The sequence below is a fragment of the Drosophila albomicans genome, chromosome 2L, assembly GCF_009650485.2.
Source record: "Drosophila albomicans strain 15112-1751.03 chromosome 2L, ASM965048v2, whole genome shotgun sequence".
In the NCBI taxonomy this organism is placed as follows: Eukaryota; Metazoa; Arthropoda; class Insecta; order Diptera; family Drosophilidae; genus Drosophila; species Drosophila albomicans.
In genome coordinates this window covers 12031814-12055806 of record NC_047628.2, presented here as the reverse complement: position 1 = coordinate 12055806, position 23993 = coordinate 12031814, and the positions used below count along the sequence as shown (strand labels likewise).

Sequence of the window (23993 nt, the reverse complement as noted above, 5' to 3'; positions counted from 1 at the left end):
CTACCTACACATATTTTTAAGTAATTAATTATTTCAACTAGGGCTGTTCCAAAAACCATTGTAACTTACATTTATGTATTACTTATACCTATAAATAATATGATAATTTCCAAAACGAAAAAAACAAGAACAAAATATATATATTCAGATATTTTGTTTTTAAAATTCTGAACCAACAAAGTGCACAAGAAATGAATGAAGACTATTTAAAGTAAACACTCTTATTATCTGTATATACATATGTATTTATTTAGGTTTAGATATACCAACAAATCTACACGTAACTCTAATTTTTTATTACTTCGAAAGCGAACAATTGAAATAAATAATTTAATACAAATAAAATGTTCACATTTTTCAATCAATACAATCAGAAGATCAGTTGATGATTTTCTTATTTACTATAATTTGCATAAGTATTTTGTTGACAACATTTACTCACCTGATCAACAAGAAAGTCCTTACAAAAATATTCATTGATAGAGCGTCCAATGTGTACACACCCACAGACTCTTTTAATTGGCAGTACTGCTGCGGTTTTTCTAATTGGTCTCCGTCTACCATTGTCAACCTTAACAGCTGCATTCCCATACACACTCCGACATATTCAATTAACGAGGAATTAACTCACTTACAAGTCCATTGGGTGCATTAATAGCTGAGCCGTCATATTTTAGCAATTAATAAAATACATACAATTTATAATTGTATCTTTTACCTACAATGAGGACCCAATTGAAACAGGGCTCACAAAGATTTGCGTGAAGAAGACACACACAACCATTGATTAGAACTGAAGAAGTAGGCTGACTGCTTTAGTATGAAAACTATTGCACGAATACATTTATCACAAATCAATATATTTAATATACATTAAATTAATTTTTATTCAAATTCTTTAACGCGGTCCAACCAAAAAGCAAGCGCGAAATCAATGCAAAATTTAAACGAAAAGACTATCGAGTAATCGATTACAATTAACTTTTTGGTGTAAAAATACCGCGAATTACAAAAATTCCTTTTTCAAGTTCTTTATTTTATCACCATTGCTATGCAAATAAAATTCATTGTGATTTTACCCTTCCTAATTAAAAAAGTTATTTGTAATAATCAGAAAAGACAACAAGCAAATGCTACACTGTTGATTTTTTAATATACCATATTTAACAGCTGATTAAGAGCATATATCGCATAAAGTGTAACCAGGGCTGCAGGTGTGTTTTGGTATATCTGCTCGTATATTTCACAAAGTTTTCTTACCGTCACAGAAACAAAAACCATCGTTGCATTGATAGTGTGTCATCGATGTTTCTACACCTACAATTAATTAGTAATCATAATAATAATGTTCGACAGCACATATGTTGTTTTTAGTCAAATATACTTGTGAAATGTGAACAAACAAACTCGCGTTAAATGCAACGTTAATTAACTTACTACGGCACAAAGAATAACAAAGAGCTTTTGTTAGCACAATGTCCAGTGTTGACGAAATAAAAATCGATCTTCCCCCACTAAGTTTCGAGAAATGTATGTTTCCTTAAATTGAAAAATTAATTATATATTTTTATATACTAAGTGTTAATTTCTTATGCTTGCAGCACCAGAGACGCAAGATGAGCGTATTAAGCGAGAAGCGATTGAAGAACTAATTGCCAAATATCCCGAAAATCGCATTCCAATTGAGGAATTGCGCAAACAAGCGCTCAGCGAATTGGGGCTGGTTAACGATGACCTCAGACGTGTTTTGTGGCCACAGTTGGCTGGCGTCGATGTCAACAGCTTGGAGCGTGTGCCAACTCTGGCTGAATTGCAATCACATCCGGAATACAATCAAGTGGTGCTCGATGTGAATCGTTCATTGAAACGTTTTCCCCCCGGAATTCCCTATGAACAGCGTATTGCGCTGCAGGATCAATTGACGGTGCTCATATTGCGTGTCATTCAAAAATATCCAAACTTACGCTACTATCAGGGCTATCACGATGTGGCCGTGACATTTCTGCTCGTCGCTGGCGAAGAAGTTGCCTACGCCATCATGGAGGAGTTGTCCACCACCCACTTTTCCGAGTGCATGCAAGAAACAATGGAGGCCACCCAACGGCGCTTGATGTTCATTTGGCCTGTTGTGCATTTTGAGCAGCCCGAACTATTTCAGTTCTTGCAACGTTCCACAGTTGGCACACTGTTTGCCTTACCCTGGTATCTCACCTGGTTTGGACACAGTTTGAACTCATACAAGGCTGTGGTGCGCTTGTATGATTATTTTCTTGCCTCACCGATGTACACGCCCATCTTTGTGACAGCCGCAATTCTGCTGTACCGATCGCAGGCCATTTTGAGCGAGGACTGTGATATGGCGTCGGTGCATTGTCTCTTATCAAAGGTAAAACCAATTGAGAGGGTCGACTATCAAATACCCGAATACGAATATATAAGATCTATTATATAAGATGATAGCAACTGAAATTAAAGATTAGAATATATTCAATTTAAATAGTCACAAACCCATTCATATGATACTATTAAATATTATAGTAGCAAGTTGTTGTATGTATATTTTTAAATAAGTCAAAAGTACTCCCTTCAAAGCACTTAACACCAATTTATACTACTTTTTTTTAACTGAAACTGCCTGGTATAAAAACAAAGTACAACTTCTTATCAAACAAATAATAATGAATATAAATTGATTTTTGCAGCTGCCAGATGATTTGCCGTTCGAGGATTTGTTGCGCACATCGAGTAAATTGTACGACAAATACAGTTTGACAGTAATTGAGAAAAAGGTTGAGGAACTCATCAAATTAGAGTATGTGATAGCTGCCTTACAAATTCAATTCCAAATTAATCTCGTGTTGTATTTTACAGGCAAGAGCAACGACAATTGGAGGAACGACGTCGTCGCTATCCGCGTTCGACATCAGCGAAACCAGATTACACATTAAGTCGATGGGTGTTGAAGAAATTGACCACGAAATCAGTAATGATGACAACCGCTGTTTCGATTGTGGTAGGCATTTGTGCATATTACTACAAGAATCAGTATTTGGCCGCTGGCATCAGCTGAGTTACCGGCTATTTCCATCCCACGCTCTACTATACTATATTCCGATCTATGCCTAATCAGCCGAAGATCGGCTGTATGGTCGAAATCTGCCTTTATTAACGCTCGTTCACGTTCATGTTTCACACACATTTTAAAAAGCTTGTATAAATTGACATAAAACCCCCACAAAAAAAAGATAAGAAACTATGTACATTATAGGGACAAAAAATGAAAGGTGTTTGGATTGTAAAAATGAATGTAGCTTTTTGATTAAATTCACTGGTTATATAATACATACTATATGTGTAAGCTATAAAGTACTATGTATACTATATTTATGAAGTTCGTCAAATGAATTTATGATAATATATTAATAGCAAAATTAAATGTATATACGAGTAACTCGTTTATCTTATTTCACCACACACACGCTACACACAAATCAATAAATAAACTACAATGTACAGTTAGAAAATTTGTTTTATTAACTGGTTAATATTAAATGCATATTGTAACTATTTATCTTTTATAAGCGATCTTTAATTGGCATTTTTTCTTAAATTGTATGGTTCTTTTGGCCAAAATCTCTGATACTTCAATGAAAATGTTTGATGGTTTCCAGATTCGAAATTGAATAAATAGAAGTAAATGACAATTACATATCATAATTATTTATTTATTAGTATAACTACTATTTATAACTTATATTATAAATATCAATATGTTCTACAATTGTTACTTTATTGCCTTGCCGCTTTTAAGTGAATTCTCTAATACTTCAATGAATGTCTTGAGTTGCTCCAGATTCATTTCAAACATGATCAGCTCATCCTTAGCATTGGAACGACAGTGTAAATTGATGGTGACCACTTGGCGCACATTACTCCTTGAGCTGCTGTCGCCCAAAATTAATCGTGTGTCCCAATCGAAGGACATAACACACTTGACATTGTTCTTCAGATACTCATAGCGACTCAGCGCAGATTCCACTGCATCTTGTCTAGATGCGAGCACCAAAGGGACCAGTGGCCTTAGCTCTTGGCTGAGAAACGCTAGCTTATCGGTATTAGCTGCTTCTACGCTGTCCAAACAACAATTCCTATAGTACTTGGAAATAGTACGGGTGGCAAGTAGAAAATCGTCAGGATTCTGAAATCCATATTTGTGGGATAAGCGAAGTGCCTGTTGATCGTTTATATTGCCGATTAGGAAATCAATGGATAAGTGCAAAACCTGGAGATGATAATAGAATTGTAGATTAGTAATGCAACTGTATAATAAATATTTTGCATTACCTCCATAAATATCTCTTTGTTATTGATGCTTTTTAACAGCTCCATTGCTAAGCTTCTGATTGTTTGTATCGTGCTCAGCTGTTTATTTAAGGGCTGCTAAGAAAATACGATAGGTCTTTCGATAGCCTTGATGTAGCCCTGAGCATAGTATATTTATACTTTTTGGTATATTGCAAAATTATTGCGAATTTTGAAAGTGAACCTTGCGCTGTCGCTGTCAAATAAAATAAAACAAAATGAATACGGCAAATTCATAAAATTATTTTCCACGGCAAATGCAACTAATTTTATTGACGACTAAACAATTCTACATATTTCCTTAACAATAAACTTTGCGGTCGCACAGAGTTTTTGAAGGCAATCTTTTGAAGAGCACCAGGTAAGACATGGAATATTGAATTAAGCTTGAAGCTATTTCATTATTTACAGGTACAAACTAAGCTAAACTTAACTAAATATTTTTGTAGCAAAGGTTATGTTGTTGTTGTGCTCCTCACTTTCATTTGCGGCATAGGGCACATTGGAAACACAACCCTCGGGATCATGACGCCCATTTAACTTATGATTCGAATCATTTAAATTGATGGCTGAAAATCGTTCAAGCACAGGTGCTACAGGTAAGCTATGATATTGCTCGAAATGTTCATCATCATTGCCAAAATGTAGTCGCAATTGATGCTGTATATTCTCCTTTTCATTAGCACGGTTTCGCTGAAAGTCTTCCTCGACCCTAAAACAACAAAAGAAAAAGTAATTAAGTCCAAGAATTGACAATGTAGAGTACCCATCATACTTTTTTAAAGCTTCAAGCTCGCCCTCCAATGAAAGTTTCGTTTTAGCGGCTTTAACCGATTTCTCCGTATGCAACTTTTTCTCCAAGAGTCGCACGGGATTGTTGAATGAGAAACGTTGATGCAGTGGCTTCTCATCATCCAATTTAAAGCTCTGCTGTTCCTTTAAAAATAACTTGTTAGTTCGTAAAAAAAACTATTTGAATTTTTGGTTTTATGTTACCATTGTTGGAAATATGGGTGTTTTATCCTGTAAGCTTTGGGGAATGTGTCGCTGTCTGCTTTTGAAATGGCGATTTGATTTGGGTTTCGCTTCTTCAACTGTTGCAGTGGCTGCTGCTGGCACAGTTTTTGTAGCATTTGTTGACTCATTGTTGCCGGGCAAGTACATGACATGTTTTCCGCCAGTTAGAAATTTAATTGATTGGGGCTCAATGTTTACCATTCTTTGCTTTTTATTGCCATACTCCAGACTCTTTGTATGTTGCTCAACGCCCACGCCCATATTCTTATGTAGCAGCCAATTATTGCAACCCTCGGCCTGATCGTGTTTTAATTGAGTTGTGGATTTTCTCGCACTGCCATTATTATTGAAATAATCATCTGGCTTTGACTTCTGCAGACTCTTGTATATGCACACCTGTTACAGAATTAAAGAACGTTGAGATTCAATCTGTAGATTATTTTAAATAATATGAAATTTCAGTTTACTTACATCACCAGCATCCAATCCTCGATTATGCTGCAGGTGCGAGTCCCTGGGCAACGATAGACTGAACGTGTGAATTGGTGCCATTGGTGTTTGGCCTGGTTTTTTCATTTTGCTGCCGTAAAACAACAAATTGTCGCCCTCCCATTTGGAGCGGTATTCATCGGAGCTGGTGTCATCATCCGAATTGAGTCCCTTGACGCGATCATCGTTATCATCGCCCAGATCCTGTTCAGGTGTCCATGTTGTATTCATTTGCTGTGCTCGGGGCAACTGACGATTTTGTGTATTACTACGATTTGGTTGAATGGGTCGCTCATTATTAGCATTCGCTGCCCAATTATTGAGATTCTCTTTCATCTGCGAGCTCTCGACACGATCCAGCTCCTCCATGAGTGAACGCCAAGCTAACATGGGACTAAACGACGGTGTCTCGGCTTGTCGACGCGGCAGCGTTGGACGTATGTGAACAAGTAAACCATTATCGTTCATGCTCTCCTCGGGACTACTTGTATTTTTATATTCCATATCATAGTTGCATAGCGTGGGCAGCGAAACTTCCTCGTTTCCAAGATTTTCATCAACTAAAAGATAACAAAATGTAGCATTAGATTAAGATGTTGATCAATTACAGACATGCATACCACTGAGTGTCTTTGTGACTTCTGAGGAGCCTCCCACCATTTCCATGCCAAAGTAAAACGTTCGTTGTTGTTGTGGGGCCTTGGTCGCAATTACTTCCTCCTGCGGCTCCTTTGGCATATGTTGCTCCATTTTCACGGGGATTTTAATAGTAGTAGTATTTTCAAGATTTTCCGATTTACGACTTTTCAACATAATGGCGTCGGAGCTTTTCTCTCGCCGATAAACATAAGGAGGTCGCGCAATCGCAGGACTTTGGGGATGATTGCCACTTAAAGAATTGCGCTTTTCATTGCCCCTTTTGAAGGCATCACTTTGGTGACTCTGCACAGGCTTTAATGGTGGCTTGGTTAGCTTCATTTGGCGATCCGTATTCTTGGCAAAGTGAGATGTTGGTTTCCCATTCACATGATCCGGTTTAAGCCGTAAAATCTCCGCATTATTTTTAACTGTGGGAGCAGCTGTTGTATTATTTACAGCAACTGCGGGTGCTTCGGGAGCTCTACGCTTTTTGGAATACTTGTTGCGATTGCTGGTTGTTGGTCTAGTTGATGCATCCAGCGCATTCTTGGTCTGTTGTTGTTGCTGCTGCTGTTGCTGTTGATTGAGTTTATTTATGAGCTCCGGCTCAGAGAACGTGTGACGCTGCATGCGTGAGAGATTCGTTTGCGAGTCCCGCAGCTTGGCTTTATGATACAACAAAGTTTGGGAGCGTGTGAATTCCGTATGTAAATCATGATTTACATTTCGATTGCTATCGCTGCCATCTTTTCGCGTTTCTATGATAAACGTTTTGGATCTCTGACTAAGGGCATTATTATTTGAAATGCTTTCATTTGGCTTTCGCCCACTAATCGTGCCGCCCGAATTCAATATCGCGCCATTTGTCGTTGCACGCAAGTGCAACTTTTTCTCCAGCTCTGGTAACACTTTAAACGGTATTTCCGTCTGTGCCTTTGCTTCACCCCTTTCGACGCCAGGTGGCTGATATGATCGACGCCAATGAGGATTCAAATTACGCTGCTGCGGCTGATTAATGGGGCTAGTTCGAAAATTTGAAGTGCGGCTAAATTGATGATGATGAGCATTTTGTTGGCTGAGGTGTTTGAAATGTGATTGATGAAATTGCGAGCTGCGATCGATGCCTGATCTCCCGCTGCTAATGTTGTGAGCGCTTCCCGAATTTCCCATCTTGATATTTCTGCAAAAAAAATTTGCGATTGAATTGCAATTGAATTCAGTTACTTTTCAAAAAATATGAAAACTCTTTTCCCAATCACCAATTGCAATCCTGACTTTGACTATCAATTATTATGCAATTATCGATTGACTAATTAACAGTGAAATTCGTATTGCAGCATTGCACTTATCTATTTAGCTTGTAATCACAACAACACCACAAATACTATATACTTGCACATACTACACATACATCTATATGTATGCATGTGTGCCTGCATAAATGAGTGCTCATGTGTGTGTGTACGTCCGCTCTGACCCACAATTGGGGTTCTCACCATTTATCAATCATCGAAACCTAATTACTGTAAATAAACACACAGACACGAATACATTTGGAGCTTTTAATGGACCATATATCCACTTGTATGCGTGTGCATTAAGAGAAACGCTTGTGCCAACATCACATTCCACGATAAATAAATACACACATATGCAAATGGCAATATTCAGGTATTTCAGGTACACAATATACGTCTTGAACGAAAAATGGAAACTTTGCATTTATTTAGGAATTTGTATACATATATTCATAACCGACGAGTTTTGTATTAACTTACAAATATCTGGCATAATTTATAGATAACTTTCTTTTTCACAGCAAAATTACCATTGCTTTTTATTTTTGCTTTTGCTTTACTACGTTGAGGGCACCATTCGAAATTGGAATGTTTGCAATGCATGTACTCACATACACACAGGTAGACTGACACATGGACACCGTTTATGCACATGTATGCATGTTTTGATTAGTTTGGACACTTGTTCGAACAATTGTAAGGTTTTTTCTTCGTTTTCTTTATGGAATTATTGATATTTTCTTTCTTTGGGCAATTTTTTGGCGTTCCGTTTTCTTTTATTTTACCGGACTGCGCGAAGACGGCTGCGAGCACAATGCGCAGAAACGCTTTCACAACAACATTGATCTCGGCTCGGCTGCTTCAAACTTGCCTTCCCATTGTCAAGCGAGAGTTGAGAGAGAGAGCCAAAGAGAGTCAATGGCCCAAAAGCTTCGCTCTTTTGCAGCCCAAGAAACCCAACTTAACGTTGTTATGCTTCTGTGCGTGTGTGTGGGTACAAGTGTGAGAGAATTTTACCAGTTCTTTTTCATTCATAATGATCAAAACACTGAGCGAGTTTGAAGCGTACTACTTTTGATACATGCATTTGTGTATGTGTATGTGTGTGTACTTGTTGTTGTAACCAGCGGCGCCCATTGGTATGTAACAGAGGCAGAGGGCGGCATTTACGATCGCATAAAGTATACATTTCAACTGATCCAGCGTGAACAAAGAGTCGTGAGGTTAACCTTCCACGCCTCAGCTGTCAATCGCACAAAATATATGGAGCTGTACACATTGGTGTACATTATTTATGCAAATTAAAGTTATTGCAGCAACAAGTATTATTCGTATGTAGGTGATGGTGAAGTGATGGCGCCATCTACCGCATGTATCACAGCAATTGCGTAATTGTGAAAGGAAGGCTCAATGCTTGAAACAAAACACGAATTCATTAATGATGATAGCGCCATCTATCGTATTACTGTTTCAAATATCCTCCAAATGCAGTGAAAACAAATTTTGATTTGCATTATGTATAATTATGACTATATATATATATATATATATATGTATATGTAGAATAGGCTTCTTTTATTTTTATTAAAAATAAAAAAATATAACGTTACAATTTCAACATTCAAAAAATTCTACAATTGGTTTTTACTAATTTATATAAATTGATAAAATCTTAAACCATCATTTTCATTTTTTTTTTGTTTTGTTTGCGAACTTAAGCAATTTCATGAAAAAACTCATATTCATGTCTCATGTAATTTTGTTGTTTATCATCAAAGCAACCGATTAAGACCGAGGACTGCAATTGACCTGAACCTGAAACTGAAACGGATCCTGCAACTGAAACTGAACTTGGACACTGTCAGTCGGAATCATTAATCGCTTTTTTTCTCTTCTTTGCCGCCTGTGTCACTTTGTGTTTGGACCAATCCTCCTGCGAAAATAGTATAATTAGTTGTTTAGGCTCTTTAATAAAGATTTGAGCCTGCTCTTACTTCACTGGAGTTCTCATCAGATGAGTAAATTGTTTTCACAACATCCGAATTTTTTTTGTTCCCCGCACTATGACTATTGGAGTCTTTTTTGCCTACAGGCTGTTTGCGTCCACGTCCGCTGCCCCCTCTTCTTCCAACAGCCGTCGTTTCATCCTCTGCTGCCAATGCGAACAGATCACTAAACTGTTTCTGCTCGACGAAGTGATTTAATAAATAATAGTTAAATTCGGAATACTTTCAATTTAAAGGGTTTTACCTTTGTGCTTTCATTGCTGTGCGAATATGCGGATTGCAGTGCTCGCTGCATCATGTCATGGACATAGAGTCCTGTTCCCGTGCCATGCCTACAGCTTCTTCTATAATGCTCCAGGTGATTTAATACCTACAAAGAAGTACACATTAGTGAATTTTCTAGTTTTAATAAGGCAATAACTCACATGATCGGCAGATGGGGTGCTGCTTGCAGCGGAGCTACCTTTCGAAGGCCGCTTTCGCTTGTTGGGCGATGAACTTGGGTATTTGGAGGTGAGCAGAGAAGCGATTATTTCCGACAGCTTTTCTTCGCAGCGCTGACACCAAAACCTGTTGCAAAGATTGAGAAAAGGTGTTTATTTCGAAGTGTTTGTGCGTTGGTAGTTCAATGAGTTAAGACAAGTAACCTTACCTTAATGCGGACGTGACAAAGGGATCGCCTCTGGACTTGGCTTCCCTGCTAAGCAGCAACCGAATTATTTCATTTGTGGGCTCCTCGCTTTTCAACAGCAACAGCAAATGGCTTAGCGCCTCTGGATGATTGGCAGCTTCCAGTTCCGGCAGTAAATCCTATTTAAAACAATTTATTATAACGCTGCCAGTTTAAAAGAGAGTGAGAGAATATCCAAGCTCACCTGTATGCATTTAAGGGGCACATCGTGTGCTTGAATGAGCTGCCATAGGCAAAACTGTTCATATGTCTCGTACTCCAGGCTATCGCGTATGCAATCGATCAGACCATCCTGTTTGAAGATCGTTAGCTTCCCTTGAGCAATCGAATACATAATGTCCCGCACATTCTTCGCATCGATACAGCGCAATGTTATGCGCAACAAATCTGTATTATTGATGGCAATGGTTTTAAACTCGCGATAAATGTCAGGAAGCAGCCACAAGTAGATCATTGTATTCTCCTTCTCAAGCAGATCCAAATCACGCACTAGACAAACGGCAACTTTCTCATCGTTTGCTTCACAGATTTGTCGATAAACCGTTGTCTTAAACTGATACGCCTGCTGAACATTTTTGCGTGTCTGCAGTTTACAATGGATCTTCATGAAATACAATAGCAAATAGCCCGTTTCGGTTAAACGTTCGCAGATCTCAGAGAGTAACGTTTGAAATGGTTTCTTGCTCTTGTCCTCGTTCTCGTAGAGAAATCGAAATAGACCATACAAGGGATAGCTAATGCTCTTGGCGAGAAACTTTTCCTCCGTTTTGCTCTCTGAGAATACGTTCTGTTGTGGCAATGTTTCGCGTAGAATCAACACCGTGTTTGAGATCACATAATTGAGCTGCGCTTCATCCACATTGGAGGCGGGTAGCGTGCGAAAGTCTTTCAAAAATGCCTCCCATGTAAAGGAGTTGCGTTTCGTCACAAATATCTCGAATGATTCGGCAATTGCATCCGGCAACTCAACTTTTTCCGGTACTGGTTTCTCTTTAAGACGCACCTACAAGACAAATGTTAATTAATTGAGTGTCACATTTACTAATTGAATGCTCTCAAACCTTTGACAGCGGTAAATCGTCGTCGTCATCCGTGTTTTCATCGGTTTTATTGTTTCTGCCCACATTCTCAGCGTCCTCGTCGCTGAATACAGCTTCTTGTTCTCCACGCTCCACACTTTCTACCGGCGCAATAGCCGTTTTGTTGTCCTCATCCACCAGCGAAACATTGCCACTGTTTGCCGCAAATGGTACGCCACCCACATCGATGTTTTCTGTACAAAGCGATGAGAGAAAGTTAAAATTTGCATTGGAGTAATTCAACTCTGCAACTTACCACCTGGCAGCAATCGTTGATCGGCTTCTTTTTTAAAGATAGGCGCTTGAATTGAATGCGTCACTGGGTACATGGATTGTGGCATATTGGAAACTGGCGATACAAACTCTCGGAAGTTTTCGCGTATCAAATTACGCAGCTCTCTGTCAAGTTTGGGCGACTCAAAGAGCGGATGTAAGTTTGGAATGACCTGCAAAGTAACATTTATAATAAAGTTTTTATCATAGTTTAACCGTATTTTTAACTCACCTGCTTATCGAGTATCAATTTGAGTGAATTATACACACCCAATCTTATTCTATCCTCATTCTTAACGTAAAAGTTCTTGGTAATCCGACATAAAAAGTCCAGCAAAGTGCTGCTGACAAACGGATGATTTCGTATCGAATGGTACATCACCAAAATGCCTGGTTCTATATTCATGATATTATCCTTGGCCGGATCGAAGAAAAGCCAATCGTAAAACAACGACAACTTTGCATTCGCCGAAGCAATTGGATTTGTGCATGATGAGATTAGCCAACCAATGATGGCCCAACGTGGTATAATGTCGGAGCATAGCATATCATTTGTGGGATGAATGACATTGATGATGAAACGAATGAGGTCGGAACGCAAACTATGCGATTCGGGCGTGGCAAAGTATTTGTCCTGAAACCAATCCTGATACCGCTTCTGATTGCCAAATTTCACGTTCGAGGCGAGAAAGTGAAGCTTACGCTCCATTTCGGGCAGCAGTCGACACTGCAGGAATCGTCGACTAGTCCGTATTTGAAGTAAATGCCAAATTCCATTAAATGTCGGATGTAAGCTCTTCGGATTGTACAATATGTCGCGCCACAAAAGCTCGAATTCCGGAATGCGTGCAACGTTTTGCAAAAGCCTAGCAAAAGAGAAAAGAATATATAGTTAATGTTCTGAAGTTTTAAATGTGTATATAGAGTGAATATCGGTTATGTGCTGCACCACTTTAAATAATAATTAAATTCTCATATTTTCACGTTCAAAAGGTTTTAAATTGGTGAAGTTATATAAACGTATTGGCAAATATATATTAAGGTATGAATAGTTTAATAAAGCATTATTAAAATATTCAAAGTTGTAAATCGTTAAAGAAAATCAAACTTAATACCAAGTTAACTTTAAAATGTTTTGATTGATTTAAATAATTTATAAGGATCATTTCACTTTGCTTGCCTTTTTAAAGTGCACTTATCAGTCTGCTTTCAACCATTAGTTTTACTAAGTTTCCAATTGATTAAAAGACAATTTGAATATGATATTAAAATGTTTAAAATTGTTAGGACTTTCAAACGAAAAGAAATTAAATTGTTGAAGTCATTTCCTTGAATGAATTAAATTATTGTAAATAATAAACAAATGTGAAATCTTGCTACATTATTGTTTTTTGCACATAAACGAACTATTCTTTAAGTTGTCGCGCTTTGCTTACCTTACAAAATCTCTTCCCAGTGGGATAATTTCGTGGAAACGATCGCGTATTAACGAAATTGTAAACTTGACCTCTTTTTGTCGCAGCGGCAGCAAGGCAGGATTGGCATGATCCTCGATGAGGCGCACGAAACTGTAAACTGTCGACTGCACCAAAAATGGATTCGTTTCCAGCCAAGCTCGATACTCGATGAAGATGTCCAAAAGGCTTTCAACCAAAAACAGATTTTTATGCGACACATCGCCGCCGCCCGCTTGCCGCAAACAATTCCAGATGACGTTCTCCACATTGAGCACCTGATGCTTCACGAACTCGCGCAGCACCCAGATTAATTGTCTGCGCGCCGTATCTGTGAGTTTGGCATACTTTTCGGCCACCAAAACCGTAAGGTTTGCAACAATAACGCTCATGCCATCGCGGGAAACGAGTGTAATGTCACGATATGTTTTGGCAGCCATGGTTGGATCCGTTAGGATGATGTACAGGAAGCCGATGGAGATCTCCTCATGCTGTTTATCCTTGCAAACAACTTGCGAGAGCATATCGTGCATTTCCTTATCACTGAGTCCCGCAATTTGTTGCTGCAGGTTAACGTACGAACGTTCAAATTTCTGAAATAAAAAGATGCGAGCGTTTTGTGAATTCTTAACATTGCGCGATTGCCACATCATATAAGTACCTCTTCGATCTCATCTTTATAGTCGACGGCCGTGCAGACAAACAATTTGGAGACGTGAGCTGCGCTTTTTTGCTGTTGCTCCATTTGCAGAGTGTGCAGTGTGTTTTGTAGATAACTACTACTTAATGCTTTTGAGTATTTCCTTTTTTGATTAAACCTGATATGATAGTTTTAGTTAATAGACAATTTCATTCATCCATTCAGTAGCGACAAGAACTGAAAGAATGTGAAACTTAATTTGTACAACAAACAGCATTTAATAAACCATAACTAGATTGCGATTTCTGTTTTGGTTGGTAGACAGAAAAAATATGGTTGCCCAAAATGGTGCTGCCAACTTAGCACTTTACATTGCCATATGAGAATAGTAACAAAGTTGCCAGAATTCGCTAATGTTAAATGAACTAGTGTTGTTTCATGCAGTGATAAATACAAATTGGAAATTTCAAATAAATAATATAAACGCCTATTAGAGCTTCAGCAGATATACATTTTAAACAAAACCCATAAAAAGTTCAAAATAAATACAAGCAGCTAATATCTAATTTTTGACTCGTTACTATAAATCATGACTGGCAGTTACGGCAAAGTATATGACACTAGAGCGGCCATTTATCTTATTATGGGAAAAACAAAATTTCTTTGCCTCAGAGTAAAGTGAATAGGTTTAAATTTAGTTTTTTCATCAGGCAAATAGATAACGATGCCATATTCATTTTGCCAAGTGTGACCAATTAGTAATGATGTAATTGGTATATGTTTTGGCATATTTTACACCTTAAAATAGTATATTTTCAATTACAAATGCTAGTCACACTGCTGAATACATTAAAAGAAAAAAATTACAATAAATAATACACACACACTGAAGAGAGTATTGTGAAATTGAGTAAATAATGGAGGAGCTGTTAAATGAAGTAGTGCCCCAGGAGGATTTGGAGGTGTGAATTGGTTTAGTCATTGGCTATTGTGCATATGTACATTATATTATAAATTCCTATTGTTGCAGAGATTCGAACGCAAATACAATCATGAACACGAACTCGATGGCGAGGTGACAACAGAAACAAAATTTGAGTATGTGCCTAGTGCATGATATTATTTTTTTAAGTGGTTATTAATAAGCAAATATTTGTTTTTATTTGTTAGATATGCGTTTTGTTTGGTTCGCAGTCGATATACCAACGACATTAGAAAGGTGAGTCACACATACTCGCACACATATTTTGCAGTGTTTTTGCACACATACATATACACGTTTGTTAGTGTGGATATGTGTGTTGTTTACAAGTTCAGCTGCAATTGCGACACGTATTAAAATTAAATTAATGCGTCTTTCACAGGGTGTCATGATTTTGGAGGAACTTGCACGCCTTCATCCGGAAGGCAGACGTGATTACATTTATTATCTGGCCTTTGGCAATGCACGCATCAAGAACTATGCCGAGGGTCTGAAATATTGTCGAGCATTTCTGGAAATCGAATCGAATGATCAAGTGCGCTCATTAGAAGTATGTAGCATAATTAACGATTGCCAATGCAGCACATTATTAATAAACGCTTTTCCTGAAGGAATACATTAAAAAACAAAGCGACAAGGAAGTAGCCAAGGGCATGGCGGTGGCTGGAGGAGCTGCACTCGTTTTGGGCGGCATCCTGGGATTGGGAATTGCAATGGCTCGAAAGTAAAATATATGTTCTAATCTTGTTATAGTCACAAGTATATTCCATCTTCTCACAACAACATCCTATTTTATGTTTCCAAAGACGTGATTCTGTGTATATAAATAGTACATATATTAGATAATTACAAAAACTTTCATAATTTATAAACACCAGCAAATTTTTAGGTTGTAATTATTTAAAATTAAACGTATCAACTGTCGTTAAAATAACCTATTCTTTTCACTTCTCTTGTAGTAAACAAAAGCGCGAAAAATAGTGAAATAGTTTTTTTGAAAAATGAAAATGGAATGCAATTCCCTCCCAAAAATGTACACACAACTTCACTATATATTATCACGATGCGGAGACGTTAATTAAGCACAACAACATTGCGCGCCGATTATTCCAATTATTAAATAATAAACCCTTTTTTTCTTCTTGTAATTAAATAGTTAAGAAGTAAAATTGTTACGTGCAAAAAAAAAAAAGAAAACTAATGTATATTTAAAGTGATATATTATGTCCTGTGCGTCACCAAAGATGCTAGCGCAATAAATCTTCATATTGTTATTCTCATCGTTAAAATAATCTTAATTTTATTTAGTTGTGGTTTCATGCAAAGATCTTTAATCTGATTCACGATATTTTTATCGGGCTTTACTCACAAATTGCGACAGATCGGTCTGGAAATTTATAAGAGCATTTTGAGATTGGCTTTTTAAATGTTTAATATTTATTATTCAGCTATGCTGGAGTGTCGTCTTAACATATAGAAAAACAAGAAATTATTATAGACAACATGCAGGCACAACAAAATAGATAAACTTAGAGAATATTTAAAGCAAAGTTCGGTAAATAAATGCATCCGTTTCGAATAGATTTTTAGTATTGCTATTGCATTACATCAATCAATAGTTGACAATCTCCTTGACAGCAGCAAGACAGCGATGCTTGTCCGGCAAGTAGAAAGGCTCAAAGACATGAGGAAAAGGTGTGTCCCAACCGGTGACACGCTTGACGGGCGCCTCCAGACGCAAGAAACATTTCTCCTGTATGTAGGCGGCCAGCTCAGATCCAAATCCTTGGGTAAATGGCGCTTCATGGGCAATAACTACACGACCAGTTTTGCTGGCAGACTAAGAGGACAAACAATTCTGCATACAGATCATTCATTAGTTTAAAATCAAGCCGCTTACATTGCAAACTGTTTTCGTATCCCACGGTAAGATGGACACTAAATCAATGACTTCGCAGTCAATGTTTAATTGCTTCTTGGCGATGTCTGCAACCTACAAAGCCGTTAAACAGATTAAGAGTGATGTTGTTTATGCAGTGGTTTTGGACTTACCTCCAATAGTACATGGATCTGAGTGCCCCAGCCGATAAGCGTGACATCTTTTCCCTCGCGCAAAATGTCCGCTTTGTCCAACTCAGAAGCATATGAAGCCGTGGGCACTTCTTCAACAGCAGCGCGATACAAAGTTTTCGGCTCAAACACAATACAGGGATTCGGATCACGAATACAAGCCAACAACAGGCCCTTGGCCTTGATAGGACCGCGAGGAATCTGTAAAGCATATATTTTTTAAAACTGTCCCCACTTAAATTTCAATAATATTTACCACAACACGCAGTCCAGGGGTATGAGCAAAGTACGCTTCGGGACTTTGCGAGTGATATAAGGCCCATGGCCAACAGCTCCACAAGGCACACGGAACGTCAATGAACCGCAATCAAATAGACCGCCACTTCGATAACGATATTTGGCAGCCTCGTTCACAATTTGATCGAAACTTGGGAAAATGTAATCGGCGAATTGGATCTCAGCTATTGCTGTGGCGCCTGTGTTTGCCACGCCAATTGCAAAACTAAATAGAAAACAAAACAATACATAAATAAACTATATAAAGAAGTTACATATTCAATTTGAACAAACCCTGCAATTCCTTGCTCGCACAATGGGGTATTGAAAACCCGATCCTTGCCATATTTATCCCTCAGATTGATTGAACAACTGCAGTAATGGAAAAAATAATAATTGATTTTTATTATTGTATTATGTTTTATTACCGAAAAACGCCACCGAATCCGACGTCTTCTCCAAACAACAATGCCGATTTGTCTTCTTCGAGGGCCAAGTCCATAGCATTATTTATGGCTTGGAACATGTTCATTTTTTGCGCGTTGCCAGTGGAGCCATCAGACGACAGTTTTGTGGGGTAATATGTGAAATGTGAGCGGGTCAGGGATGCGGTGTTCGTCTTAATGGCGCTAAACAAGCCGCGGGCAAGTGTCGAGACTTTCATAATTGCAGTTATTTAAGTTTACAGCAAGGATATTAAACCAAAATAAGAGTTGTTATCACTGTTACGCAACAGTGCGACTGCACGATCAGATGTTGAGGCGTTGCCACATCGATCACTTTTAGCAACATTTGAATTTACATAAACGATATTTCTTATTATGCTGTCGATATTTTCCTAATTGTTTAAAAAAATTTGCAATATCATCCATTGTCTGAAGCAAAAAAAAATGTAATAATTAATTAATGTTGTAATTATAATTGCTTGCACGTTTAGTGCAGATGCGCAGATTGCTAGCTTGCGGGAATGCCACTAGTACTAACTATTAAAGCTCGACTGTTATTGCCAATCGAATTAGTGCACTGTGTTTATTGATATCGTGCTAAAATACAAACTCAGCCAAGTTAAATCTGTAATTTTCCAGAATGTTTTATTTTCATTCTTTGCATTTTAGACTATAAACTTACTACAATCTTTCCTCTATATTTGTAAATACAAATCAGCTGATTTGCCACTTTGGTGGTGGAGCCATTGCAGTAGCGTCAGCTGTTTATCGATGCATTTGCACCAATGACATGCTGCTTCTTTCTTGACACCGTTCCAAAAATTGATTTACGCTGCTTGAAGCTTGAGTCCTAATTATTTCAAGTTTTTATTATTTCGCCAGCACTCAATAAGCTTTTTTCACTCATTATAATATCCAATTGAAACTCGTCAACGAAAAATGTCGAAAATAATAGAAATCCCAGTGCATACGCAAAAGTTGCTGACCATCTTCAGAACCATTATTCCCAAATTGACTAATGGCAAGTATAAAGGTCAATATGGTCGTATTGGCGTCATCGGCGGCTCCCTGGAGTACACTGGAGCCCCCTATTTTGCGGCCATATCTGCGATCAAAGTGGGCGCTGATTTGTCGCATGTTTTTTGTCATGCGGAAGCGGCGCCAGTTATTAAATCCTATAGCCCCGATCTAATTGTTCATCCGATTTTGGATCGCGAAGATGCCGTAGAGCAAATTAAACCTTGGATCGATCGATTGCATGTTGTTGTATGTAGTTGACAGCAGTATTTATCTGACCTTTTAATCATTGAGATCATCTTTTGATTTACAGGTCGTTGGTCCCGGTTTAGGACGCGATTTAGGTGTCTTGAAAACCGCCGCACATGTGATTAAATTGTGCCTCGCAATGGGCAAACCGCTCATTGTAGATGCCGATGGATTGTTCATATTGAACAATAATATTGAGCTAATTTGTGGACAACGTAACGTCATATTGACGCCAAATGCCATTGAATTTCAACGTTTATTTGGCCAAGACGCTACTGCGGCTCGAGAAAAGATGTTACGGCTTGGCAATGGTGTTGTCATCCTCGAGAAAGGTGCCAACGACAAGATTCATATACCACACACGAGTGAAATGTATACGATGCCAGTTGGCGGTTCTGGGCGTCGTTGTGGTGGACAGGGAGATTTGCTAAGCGGCTCATTGGCCACGTTCTTTTATTGGTCACTGCAGTCGAATCAACCCAACCCCGCTTATTTGGCTGCTTGTGCCTCAAGTTATTTTCTGAAGAGACTCAATTTGGCAGCATTTCAAAAGCTCGGTCGCAGCATGGTGGCAAGTGATATGATTAATGAGATATCGTCCGTGTTTAAAGTGGAATTTGAAAGTACTTCATAATTCACAAAATGTGTTATTTCTCTTTATAAATGGACTGCATTTTAAAAGTCCTTGCAACCGTGCCAAACTCGGATTTTTATAGCCTTTGATCTCCGTATAAACAAAAAATGCATTAATTACGCGATTGCTCAAGTTACAGGGTATTGCAAAAATGTGCCCTATTTTTCAATTTATTGATTGTTATTTTCGTAAAGAATTAAAACTATACTCCTTAGCATCCTTTTAATATGTGAATTTTAATGATGGCGGCAAAACTTAAAACTGCGTGGTCACATCTTCCCTCTGCTTTGATGTAGTTAACATAGTGAACAGTTGTAGGGTGGCCATTTTTTGAATGTTTTAATCTATGTTAAGATTTACAATGCATCGATACTTCGATAGGTACCTTCGATAATTCTACACCTCTATATTTTTTTATAGAAGAGGTTTGCATTTTTATTATTGACACAAATGCTGTTTTGTTTACTAATTAAAACAATTATTTCGCCTTTGCAGTTAGGCTAGCTGCTATTTAGTCGTATATGACTTTGTTACGGATTGCACATACTGCACAAATCAGATTAATTAATGAATCGGATAAATGATAGCCACACGTAAACGAATTCTTATCATTTTATTTCTAATTATCGTTCTGGGACTCTTGCTACGTATTATTTTCTTGTACAATCCACTGCTGACATTAACGGTAAGTCCACACATTTTGTTGTATCTGTGTTTTCAAGTGCAACCATCCATGGAAGCAAAAAAGATAGTTTTGTATTTACGTGTGCAACGTGTGTGTGTGTGTGTGTGTGTATCTACAATTGTGTTTGTTCGTTTGTGTACGTATATCTTGATAAGGGCGGACAGCTGGGTTTTTACAGCCGGGCGGTTGTACTCGCTAGCCAGTGTGACCATTTTGAAAACATTGCACAGCCATCTTGTCCAGCACAAACTTTAAAATGGCTTAAACAAGTTTTATTTCTATTCATAGGATGAACCCAGTTTTCGTCGGGCTGCCGGAGCACCGGTGCTCGTGATGGTATTCTATGAAGCCCTCTGCCCCGACTCCAAATTCTTCATCACCAAGCAACTGTTGCCCGCCTTCAAAGTGGCAGCGCCTATTATGGAAGTGCAGCTGGTGCCCTATGGCAAGGTGCGTATTATTTGCATGTTTATCGATTACATCAAACTGCAACTCGTTATGCAAATATTTACCATTTTTTCAATAGGCACACACTGCCACAGACAGCGAAGGTAAATACACTTTTGAATGTCAACATGGTTTAACGGAATGTCAGGCAAACACCTATCATGCTTGCGCAGCTGAAATTATCGATGATCCTCTGCTGCGACTAGAAGTGGTGACCTGCATGATACATGATAACCGACACCCTAAAGAGGCTATGCAAAAGGTTGTCTTCAAACACCTCAAATATATATTTTTGTAATGACACTGCTTTATTTTTAACAGTGTGCCAAGCAGCACAATGTGGAAAATTTGGACCTGATTCAAAAGTGCTATGACAGCAGTCATGGAGCTGAGTTGATGAAACTCAATGGAGATGCGACGCATGCGCTGCGGCCACCAGTTACCTTCATTCCAACCATCACACTAGATGGTTCTCAGGGCAGACAAGCATCGATTTTAAAGGATCTACTTTCAGAGGTCTGCAAGATAGCCGGGAACACAGAGCAGACGCAGAAGTTTTGCACACAACTTTAGCTTTATATTTTATTTGACAAAATATAAATGTAAATTTTAATTTTTATCTACACACGGACAATTGTTAAATAAATATTAGTTCTTTTTTATATTGGTATGTTGTGTGTGTTGACAATCAAGTTAATAAATACAAAACAATGTCAGGATTATTAATCCTCGGTTAGATACAAAGATATAAATGCAGTACAGTAAATCACAAACTTATGTTGGAGTGATTCACAGTGATGCCAATCTCTGTATTAAGTGTTCCACCATCTTCGCCAGCCACAGCAGCTTCACTATCGATGGACACTGAAAATCGCTTGATAAGGCAACTGTGAGCATCGCACAAACTCAGCGAAAACTCAATGGCCAGCACATCTTTGCTGTCTTCCACAGGTTTCAAACGCTTCACTTGCAGCGTGCATTTGCCGTCGCTTAAAACTCCATTTGTTTGCTTCAATTCCAACGCTGGACTTATGCGCTTCACTGTCCACTTTTGCGGCGCTTCTGGGGTATATTTAAGCTCTGGCGACAGTTTAATGACGAATTGCAGCGTGCTACTCGAATGTTTCAATAGTGGCAGCTGCTTCAATAGCTGCAATCCACTTGAACGAGCTGCACCAAGTGGTGCATCGATTTCGCTGGTGGATGATGTCAATTGATTAAAGTCCAGCACGAAACGACGAGCTGTCAATGTTGCCAAATCAATGATATGTATTGTGTGATTATTTGTATCAGCCACCAGCAATTGTTTGCCACTTGAATCAATGCAAAGTCCCGATGGTTCACGAAAACTCAGCACGCTGTTGTCTTCCTGATTCTTTATAACCAAACTGGTAATGACGTTCGTCTCCGTATTAATGACCTTGATCTTGTGATTGTATGTGTCGGCCACATAAACCTTGTGATCGCTGTGATTATAGGCAACGCCCAAAGGATGCTGCAGCTTGGCATTGTACAGCTTCCCATCCTCGTCACCAAAGGCAAACAGATTCTATAAATAAAATATATTTACCTAAAGTTTAATTGCTTGCAATTCAATACTCACTTGTGGATTTCGATCTCCTCCAACCACCGCCATCACTTTACCGTCGACCAACGAAGCCTTGCGTATGCTGGAGCTCTCGCTATCCGCGATAAACAAAAAGTCCTTGGACAAGGCCAAACCAGAAGGTTGCGCAAATGCTGCATTCTGTGGATACGAATTGTTGCGATTCTCCTCTAGTCCGTTGCCAATTAGCGAAACGCAACAGCGTGGCTCAAACTTCTTAAACTTCCACCAAATGATGCCTTCGGGGAAATAGCCCCAAATCTGATGTGTGCCTGCCATGGCAATGAGCACAATAGTTTTCTCCGGTACATTTAGCTCATCCACGTGGAAGGACATGTCCATGTCGCGTGTTCGAAATACCGCCACATCCCAGGGCGATGAGATGGGCTGCAATTGTCCTAGCTTTCCGCCAACGCGTTCATTGCCCTGTTGTCCAGTGCCCGCCAAAGTCTCGACACTGCCTTTTTGCAGTGATATTTGGCGCAATGCATGATTATCCGTGTCGGCCACAATTAGTGTGTGCTCGTCCAGAAATGTCACACCTTGGGGATTGTTAAAGCGTGCGGCCAACAAATTGCCATCGACAAAACCCGCCTCCAGGCCACCAATCTTATGCTCTACGACACCCGATTCGCTGACGACAAGCACACGATTGTTGCCCGCATCTGCGATGGCATAGCGATTGGAGAGACGCGCAATTTTTGCTGGGAAACGTAGATGAGAGGCAGGCTGCAGATCTGTCGACAGCTGTAACGGCAAACTCACATGCTCAATCTTTTGGCGAGCGTCGAAATACGAAAGTGCAGCGCCAACAAAGTCATGCAGAAATTCGCCGTGGCCTTCGCCCATCAGCAAGAGCATGGGATAGCCATCGGGGCTAAGGACAAACAATGATGGCCAGCATCTAATGCTCAGTGCACGCCACAAAGCAGACTTGGAATCATTCACAATAGGATGTTTGATGCCATAGCGCTGGGCCGCGGATAGAATATTCGCTGCGGTGCGTTCGTTCTCGAACTTGGGACTGTGCACGCCCACCACAACGAAGCCAGCTTCGACGGGAAAGCGTTCCTCGAGCGCACGCAGCTCGGGCAGCACATGCATGCAATTGATGCAGCAATATGTGAAGAAATCCAAAAGGACCACTTTGCCCCGCAAATTAGCAATTGACAAAGGGCGACTGACATTAAACCAATCCAAATCTAAAACAGACAGGCAATCAATACAATGCGCTTAGGGTAACTAGCAAAGCTTACCCGACTCGAAATCGAATTGCAGCGCTTTCACTTTGGCAATTGAATTGTCTTTGGAGTCCCAGCGTTCGAGGAATTCTTGAAAGACTTTCGCCTTATTGGGGCCACTGCTATTGCGATAGTTTTGCTGCAGTTCGTCGGTGATAAATGTCACAATGTCGATGGCAGTTAAGTCGTCTGTGCAATCCATGTTGTGATTTGTAAATATTTTCAACACCCAACACCAAAAATGGCAAAACAAATCATTTAAGAAACTACACATAAATATTATGAGCTATAAGGTGACCGTTCATTTTACTGCATCCCTGGTATCCGCTTGTTGCATTTCCACTGTTAACTGTCGGTATTTTATTTTAACTAGTACACTGTTCTCGTTTGAC

The 23993-nt window shown here is 39.0% G+C and overlaps 9 protein-coding genes across 9 annotated transcripts; 4 read left to right on the top strand and 5 right to left on the bottom strand.

The window, feature by feature from the left end:
- Positions 1-1266: 1266 nt before the first annotated feature.
- Positions 1267-3283, top strand: LOC117564112 (TBC1 domain family member 20). Its single transcript, XM_034242765.2, has 4 exons — positions 1267-1530; positions 1602-2386; positions 2703-2812; positions 2872-3283. Exons 1-4 carry the CDS (start codon positions 1476-1478, stop codon positions 3068-3070), a joined length of 1149 nt encoding a protein of 382 aa, XP_034098656.1. The 5' UTR covers positions 1267-1475; the 3' UTR covers positions 3071-3283.
- A 284-nt stretch (positions 3284-3567) lies between these two features.
- Positions 3568-4452, bottom strand: LOC117564114 (uncharacterized). The gene is made up of 2 exons (XM_034242771.2): positions 4345-4452; positions 3568-4282 (listed from the first exon to the last, which is right to left on the bottom strand). The coding sequence occupies exons 1-2, from the start codon at positions 4387-4389 to the stop codon at positions 3785-3787; spliced, it is 543 nt and encodes a 180-aa protein (XP_034098662.1). The 5' UTR covers positions 4390-4452; the 3' UTR covers positions 3568-3784.
- Positions 4453-4547: 95 nt separating this feature from the next.
- Positions 4548-8634, bottom strand: LOC117564111 (uncharacterized protein DDB_G0290301-like). Its single transcript, XM_034242764.2, has 6 exons — positions 8591-8634; positions 6489-7687; positions 5851-6428; positions 5359-5775; positions 5138-5298; positions 4548-5074 (listed from the first exon to the last, which is right to left on the bottom strand). Exons 2-6 carry the CDS (start codon positions 7675-7677, stop codon positions 4792-4794), a joined length of 2628 nt encoding a protein of 875 aa, XP_034098655.1. The 5' UTR covers positions 7678-7687; positions 8591-8634; the 3' UTR covers positions 4548-4791.
- Positions 8635-9391: 757 nt separating this feature from the next.
- Positions 9392-14496, bottom strand: LOC117566042 (integrator complex subunit 3 homolog). The gene is made up of 11 exons (XM_034245492.2): positions 13970-14496; positions 13291-13901; positions 12087-12720; positions 11838-12027; positions 11564-11775; positions 10687-11505; positions 10464-10621; positions 10237-10381; positions 10056-10181; positions 9800-9988; positions 9392-9738 (listed from the first exon to the last, which is right to left on the bottom strand). The coding sequence occupies exons 1-11, from the start codon at positions 14051-14053 to the stop codon at positions 9667-9669; spliced, it is 3240 nt and encodes a 1079-aa protein (XP_034101383.1). The 5' UTR covers positions 14054-14496; the 3' UTR covers positions 9392-9666.
- A 282-nt stretch (positions 14497-14778) lies between these two features.
- On the top strand, positions 14779-16222 carry LOC117566048 (mitochondrial fission 1 protein). Its single transcript, XM_034245497.2, has 6 exons — positions 14779-14910; positions 14979-15046; positions 15119-15167; positions 15313-15480; positions 15542-15654; positions 15890-16222. Exons 1-6 carry the CDS (start codon positions 14866-14868, stop codon positions 15909-15911), a joined length of 465 nt encoding a protein of 154 aa, XP_034101388.1. The 5' UTR covers positions 14779-14865; the 3' UTR covers positions 15912-16222.
- A 128-nt stretch (positions 16223-16350) lies between these two features.
- On the bottom strand, positions 16351-18051 carry LOC117566044 (2-oxoisovalerate dehydrogenase subunit beta, mitochondrial). The gene is given in 7 exon segments (XM_034245494.2): positions 16351-16770; positions 16831-16923; positions 16983-17201; positions 17257-17318; positions 17321-17502; positions 17571-17648; positions 17705-18051. Coding segments are annotated over 7 exon segments (1098 nt in total). The 5' UTR covers positions 17941-18051; the 3' UTR covers positions 16351-16542.
- A 320-nt stretch (positions 18052-18371) lies between these two features.
- Positions 18372-19848, top strand: LOC117566045 (ATP-dependent (S)-NAD(P)H-hydrate dehydratase). The gene is made up of 2 exons (XM_034245495.2): positions 18372-18988; positions 19053-19848. The coding sequence occupies exons 1-2, from the start codon at positions 18662-18664 to the stop codon at positions 19620-19622; spliced, it is 897 nt and encodes a 298-aa protein (XP_034101386.2). The 5' UTR covers positions 18372-18661; the 3' UTR covers positions 19623-19848.
- Positions 19849-19976: 128 nt separating this feature from the next.
- LOC117566046 (gamma-interferon-inducible lysosomal thiol reductase) lies at positions 19977-21424 on the top strand. The gene is made up of 5 exons (XM_034245496.2): positions 19977-20047; positions 20118-20307; positions 20596-20757; positions 20834-21016; positions 21076-21424. Exons 2-5 carry the CDS (start codon positions 20203-20205, stop codon positions 21325-21327), a joined length of 702 nt encoding a protein of 233 aa, XP_034101387.1. The 5' UTR covers positions 19977-20047; positions 20118-20202; the 3' UTR covers positions 21328-21424.
- On the bottom strand, positions 21391-23924 carry LOC117566043 (NHL repeat-containing protein 2). The gene is made up of 3 exons (XM_034245493.2): positions 23617-23924; positions 22358-23562; positions 21391-22303 (listed from the first exon to the last, which is right to left on the bottom strand). Exons 1-3 carry the CDS (start codon positions 23873-23875, stop codon positions 21521-21523), a joined length of 2247 nt encoding a protein of 748 aa, XP_034101384.2. The 5' UTR covers positions 23876-23924; the 3' UTR covers positions 21391-21520.
- Positions 23925-23993: the final 69 nt, after the last annotated feature.

Excerpts from the sequence above, each read along its gene's own strand:
- LOC117564112 (XM_034242765.2), top strand. The coding sequence starts at position 1,476 with ATGTCCAGTGTTGACGAAATAAAAATCGATCTTCCCCCACTAAGTTTC. Across the intron at positions 1,531-1,601 it reads CCCACTAAGTTTCGAGAAAT|CACCAGAGACGCAAGATGAG; the intron begins GTATGTTTCCTT and ends TTATGCTTGCAG. Across the intron at positions 2,387-2,702 it reads TGCATTGTCTCTTATCAAAG|CTGCCAGATGATTTGCCGTT; the intron begins GTAAAACCAATT and ends TGATTTTTGCAG.
- LOC117564114 (XM_034242771.2), bottom strand. The coding sequence starts at position 4,389 with ATGGAGCTGTTAAAAAGCATCAATAACAAAGAGATATTTATGGAG. Across the intron at positions 4,283-4,344 it reads ACAAAGAGATATTTATGGAG|GTTTTGCACTTATCCATTGA; the intron begins GTAATGCAAAAT and ends TATCATCTCCAG.
- LOC117564111 (XM_034242764.2), bottom strand. The coding sequence starts at position 7,677 with ATGGGAAATTCGGGAAGCGCTCACAACATTAGCAGCGGGAGATCAGGC. Across the intron at positions 5,299-5,358 it reads CACCCATATTTCCAACAATG|GAACAGCAGAGCTTTAAATT; the intron begins GTAACATAAAAC and ends TTATTTTTAAAG. Across the intron at positions 5,075-5,137 it reads GAGCTTGAAGCTTTAAAAAA|GGTCGAGGAAGACTTTCAGC; the intron begins GTATGATGGGTA and ends TTGTTGTTTTAG.
- LOC117566042 (XM_034245492.2), bottom strand. The coding sequence starts at position 14,053 with ATGGAGCAACAGCAAAAAAGCGCAGCTCACGTCTCCAAATTGTTTGTC. Across the intron at positions 12,028-12,086 it reads AATTGATACTCGATAAGCAG|GTCATTCCAAACTTACATCC; the intron begins GTGAGTTAAAAA and ends GTTACTTTGCAG. Across the intron at positions 11,506-11,563 it reads ACGATTTACCGCTGTCAAAG|GTGCGTCTTAAAGAGAAACC; the intron begins GTTTGAGAGCAT and ends TTTGTCTTGTAG.
- LOC117566048 (XM_034245497.2), top strand. The coding sequence starts at position 14,866 with ATGGAGGAGCTGTTAAATGAAGTAGTGCCCCAGGAGGATTTGGAG. Across the intron at positions 15,047-15,118 it reads ACAACAGAAACAAAATTTGA|ATATGCGTTTTGTTTGGTTC; the intron begins GTATGTGCCTAG and ends TTTATTTGTTAG. Across the intron at positions 15,481-15,541 it reads ATCAAGTGCGCTCATTAGAA|GAATACATTAAAAAACAAAG; the intron begins GTATGTAGCATA and ends CTTTTCCTGAAG.
- LOC117566045 (XM_034245495.2), top strand. The coding sequence starts at position 18,662 with ATGTCGAAAATAATAGAAATCCCAGTGCATACGCAAAAGTTGCTGACC. Across the intron at positions 18,989-19,052 it reads TCGATCGATTGCATGTTGTT|GTCGTTGGTCCCGGTTTAGG; the intron begins GTATGTAGTTGA and ends TTTGATTTACAG.
- LOC117566046 (XM_034245496.2), top strand. The coding sequence starts at position 20,203 with ATGATAGCCACACGTAAACGAATTCTTATCATTTTATTTCTAATTATC. Across the intron at positions 20,308-20,595 it reads ATCCACTGCTGACATTAACG|GATGAACCCAGTTTTCGTCG; the intron begins GTAAGTCCACAC and ends TTCTATTCATAG. Across the intron at positions 20,758-20,833 it reads AGCTGGTGCCCTATGGCAAG|GCACACACTGCCACAGACAG; the intron begins GTGCGTATTATT and ends TTTTTTCAATAG.
- LOC117566043 (XM_034245493.2), bottom strand. The coding sequence starts at position 23,875 with ATGTGTAGTTTCTTAAATGATTTGTTTTGCCATTTTTGGTGTTGGGTG. Across the intron at positions 23,563-23,616 it reads GCAATTCGATTTCGAGTCGG|ATTTGGATTGGTTTAATGTC; the intron begins GTAAGCTTTGCT and ends TGTCTGTTTTAG. Across the intron at positions 22,304-22,357 it reads GAGGAGATCGAAATCCACAA|AATCTGTTTGCCTTTGGTGA; the intron begins GTGAGTATTGAA and ends TTTTATTTATAG.